Source organism: Salvia hispanica, chromosome 5 (assembly GCF_023119035.1).
Source record: "Salvia hispanica cultivar TCC Black 2014 chromosome 5, UniMelb_Shisp_WGS_1.0, whole genome shotgun sequence".
Taxonomy (NCBI): domain Eukaryota; kingdom Viridiplantae; phylum Streptophyta; class Magnoliopsida; order Lamiales; family Lamiaceae; genus Salvia; species Salvia hispanica.
In genome coordinates this window covers 34,393,040-34,396,498 of record NC_062969.1, presented here as the reverse complement: position 1 = coordinate 34,396,498, position 3,459 = coordinate 34,393,040, and the positions used below count along the sequence as shown (strand labels likewise).

At 38.5% G+C, this 3,459-nt stretch overlaps 1 protein-coding gene across 1 annotated transcript; it reads left to right on the top strand.

Moving 5' to 3' along the window:
• Nucleotides 1-299: 299 nt before the first annotated feature.
• LOC125190662 (transcription factor UNE12-like) lies at nt 300-3,089 on the top strand. The gene is made up of 6 exons (XM_048088012.1): nt 300-730; nt 930-1,052; nt 1,143-1,208; nt 1,811-1,876; nt 2,305-2,382; nt 2,470-3,089. Exons 1-6 carry the CDS (start codon nt 446-448, stop codon nt 2,698-2,700), a joined length of 849 nt encoding a protein of 282 aa, XP_047943969.1. The 5' UTR covers nt 300-445; the 3' UTR covers nt 2,701-3,089.
• Nucleotides 3,090-3,459: the final 370 nt, after the last annotated feature.

The window sequence follows — 3,459 nt, the reverse complement described above, 5'->3', positions numbered from 1 at the left end:
TACTCTCTCCACTTTAACTTATTTAAATACCATTCCTTAAATCTCATGTCCAAAAGAAGTAGATCACTTATCTTGGGACAGAGGGAGTACAGCTCAATCCAATTGGGATTACAATAGAAAGGAGTAAAGTTTGTTGTTGATGGGACTTTAAACACATAATCTCATTCTAAATACTACAAACTCTATTAACACTCCACCGTAACGTCATTTTTAAAGGAGTAAATGGTAAAGATGTAAATTTAGATAAAAGTAGAACCAGTTTGAGAAGTCTGAATCCTTTTTAAAACGAACAAAGAAGCTCGCCTTTACCATTGCTCTCCATCTCTCTCGCACACACAATTTGCACATACATATATACACAGAGAGATAGAGAGATAGATATATATAGCCAGCAGAAGTGGTGCGGCGAACAGTGAATTCCAGTACCTTCAATCTCAATTCCATCATGTCGAGCAATCCAGGCGAAGCCCCCTCCGACGACTTCCTCGAGCAGATTTTAGGGTTTCAAAACTACGCCGACGCTAGTTTGGTCGGAAACGAAGGTCCTTCACCTACAATGATGCTGCAGCTCGGCTCGGCTCATTTAAATGGCGTCGACGCCCTCGGCGGCGGTTTTCCGCTGGGGCTGAGCTTGGATCAGGGCAAGGGAGGCTACAGCGACGCGTCCGGCAGCGGGAAGAGGCTCCACCGCGATGATTTTGTCGATTCCCGCGCTCCTGCCATCAAAGGGGTAAATTCCTCAACAATTTAATTCAGCTTATCATTAATTTAATTATGCTGTTTAGTTAACTGAATTTGTAATTTAGTTATGAAAATCATGTTTGCTTTGAAGAATACACCTGATTGATTTTTCCTGATTGATCTGTTTGAAATTGCGGTGCCATTTCTGTATTAATGTATAAAGTAATGCTAATTTATCATTTTATTAGGGTTTTCATGGACAGCCGATGATGAACAACACTGTACAGGCGGCGCCCCATCCGCCTGGAATTCGTCCTAGGGTACGGGCTAGACGAGGCCAAGCGACTGATCCACACAGTATAGCTGAAAGGGTATGCTTAGTAGTTTTAGGAGATCACCTTTTTTCAGGATACAAGTGCCTATTTTAGAACTTCATTAACATTATTTTTTTCTCGTTCTAGTTGCGGAGAGAGAGAATAGCTGAAAGAATAAGAGCGTTGCAGGATTTGGTTCCCAGTGTCAACAAGGTCTGCATCCTAGTACTAGAATTTTTATGCTTTTTTTTTCGGTCGAAGAAAATGAATGAACCTCTTAGTTTAGATGTCTTACTCTACTTGTTTTATTACAGGAGGCTATGATGAAATTTTCTTTCCCCTCTTTGTCTGTTCATCGTTTCAACTTTAACTTGTAGTGTTGCGTAGCCATTAACATCAAGTTGTCTCTAGCTTATGCTTTTGCTTGCCATCGTTCTCTTGTATCCAACCCATTTACATAGTGATGGTTAGCATACGATGATTCTCACCCAGGCTTTTTAGATGCAGAATGTGTGGATTGAAGTATATAATTCTACAATCCTACTTTTGTTTATGTACATGCCAAATGTTCTCACTTCTCATCTTGTTTTGTTTTACCTAGTTATTTGATAATGATTTTTTCCAATAGCATCTTTTTTCCCTCTTGGTCTGTAATACATTACTTTCTATTGGATTACTTTTAGATGCATTTCTTTGGAGCCAAACCTTATATATTAGTACAATCGTAGCAATTATACCTCCAAAAAAGTTATGGATTTTACTTTTGTTAAGGAGGTTCTTATGCATACTCTAATTGAAATTCTTATCGTATGCAGACAGACAGAGCAGCTATGCTTGATGAAATTGTGGATTACGTCAAGTTCTTAAGGCTCCAAGTGAAGGTAAACACTGATCAAACCCCATTCAATATTAGTAAGTTAAGATGAAAATACAGATAACCTGTCAGTGTTTTAAGATCATGTTTTGCATTAACAAAATAGGGTTTGTGAGATTTTAAGCGTGCAAGAATAGTTAAATGCAATATTTCCTGGCATTTGTATAATAGCTGTGATAATTAAAGAATTGACGCCCGGCTCCATTATTGTTATGAAAATAGCAAATGATAAAATTGTTTTCATAATGTGGTTGTTTAAAAAACTTCATGCAATGAAGATTAAAGCATTCCTTACGAAAATGATCCTCATGATAAAATGAAAAGGTTCAATGTTCGACTGATGGTGTTGCTGACTTCCCTTTCCATGTAACCTCAAGTGTCAACTCTTAAGGTTTTTCTTGTAACTTATTTTTATTAGCAACACTCTTCTTACAGGTGTTGAGCATGAGTAGATTAGGAGGAGCTGGTGCAGTGGCACCGCTTGTGACAGACATCCCAATATCATCAGTAGAGGTAACATCGATAATGGGTTGAAAAAGCTAGATTTACTAAGGACCTAGCCTTTTCATATCTTACATTTGGTTTGTGTGACTTTTGAAGGAAGAATGCAGTGACGGTGGAAGAACTCAGCCAGCTTGGGATAAATGGTCAAATGATGGCACAGAGAGGCAGGTAGCAAAGCTTATGGAAGAAAATGTTGGGGCTGCAATGCAGTTTCTTCAATCCAAGGCGCTATGTATCATGCCAATATCCCTTGCTTCGGCTATCTACAACACACAACCTCCGGACACTTCCTTCCTAGTGAAACCCGAAGCTGAACCCCCATCCTAATCCCGAGCTAGCCAAGAATCTTAGTCAGATCACACGGACCAATCTTTCCCTCACCTTGTTTCTGCCTCGACGAAAATCGCTGAAATGTCAGCCGCCTAGTTGGAAGAGAGAGCAAAGTCAACCTCTCTTGATGTTCTAATTTTGCTATCAATGGTGGAATGACTAAAGCACCTTTTTCTAGTGGGGTTGGTAGTGCACCCATGGGCCCTTCAAAGGTATGAATGTGTAAATTGTTTTAGAGTGGTGTTATTTTCAGTGCTTAGTGGAAATGGATACTTACATTAGATAATGGTTTACTTTTTGCCCTAGTGTTTTGAAATCAATTCTTGTAGCATTTGACCTTTTCTAGTTTGGTTCTAAAAAGCAATCTGACTTGTTTTCTTGTTCTACTATGTCATTAATGTGTTTTGCTTTGTCTACTTATTAAATTAGACTTGCAGCAACTGGAAATGTGATTTTGTATGATATGTTTTAACTACCATACTATGCGTAGATAGGTTCTTTTATTTTGAACTTTTTATGATTGTCTAATTTAGCTTTCATTTGTTTCCGTTGTGTCATTTTGCATAGATAGGTCCCCGACAACCACACAAAAATTTGATATACTTTTGATATACTTTTTATTAGCACTAAGATATGATTAGGGTTTAGATTTGAACACAAATATAAAGGGGCGAAAGAGTTTTCAAATAGTCGATAATTTTGAGCATCCGCATGACTGACTTGTTTGGCCACTGTCCCATCCCATTGGGAGGGGAC

What these genes read in the sequence shown, in the direction of transcription:
- LOC125190662 (XM_048088012.1), top strand. Translation starts at nt 446, where the DNA reads ATGTCGAGCAATCCAGGCGAAGCCCCCTCCGACGACTTCCTCGAGCAG. An exon ending in CACACAGTATAGCTGAAAGG is followed by an intron (nt 1,053 to 1,142) that starts GTATGCTTAGTA and finishes TTCTCGTTCTAG; the next exon opens with TTGCGGAGAGAGAGAATAGC. An exon ending in TCCCAATATCATCAGTAGAG is followed by an intron (nt 2,383 to 2,469) that starts GTAACATCGATA and finishes TGACTTTTGAAG; the next exon opens with GAAGAATGCAGTGACGGTGG.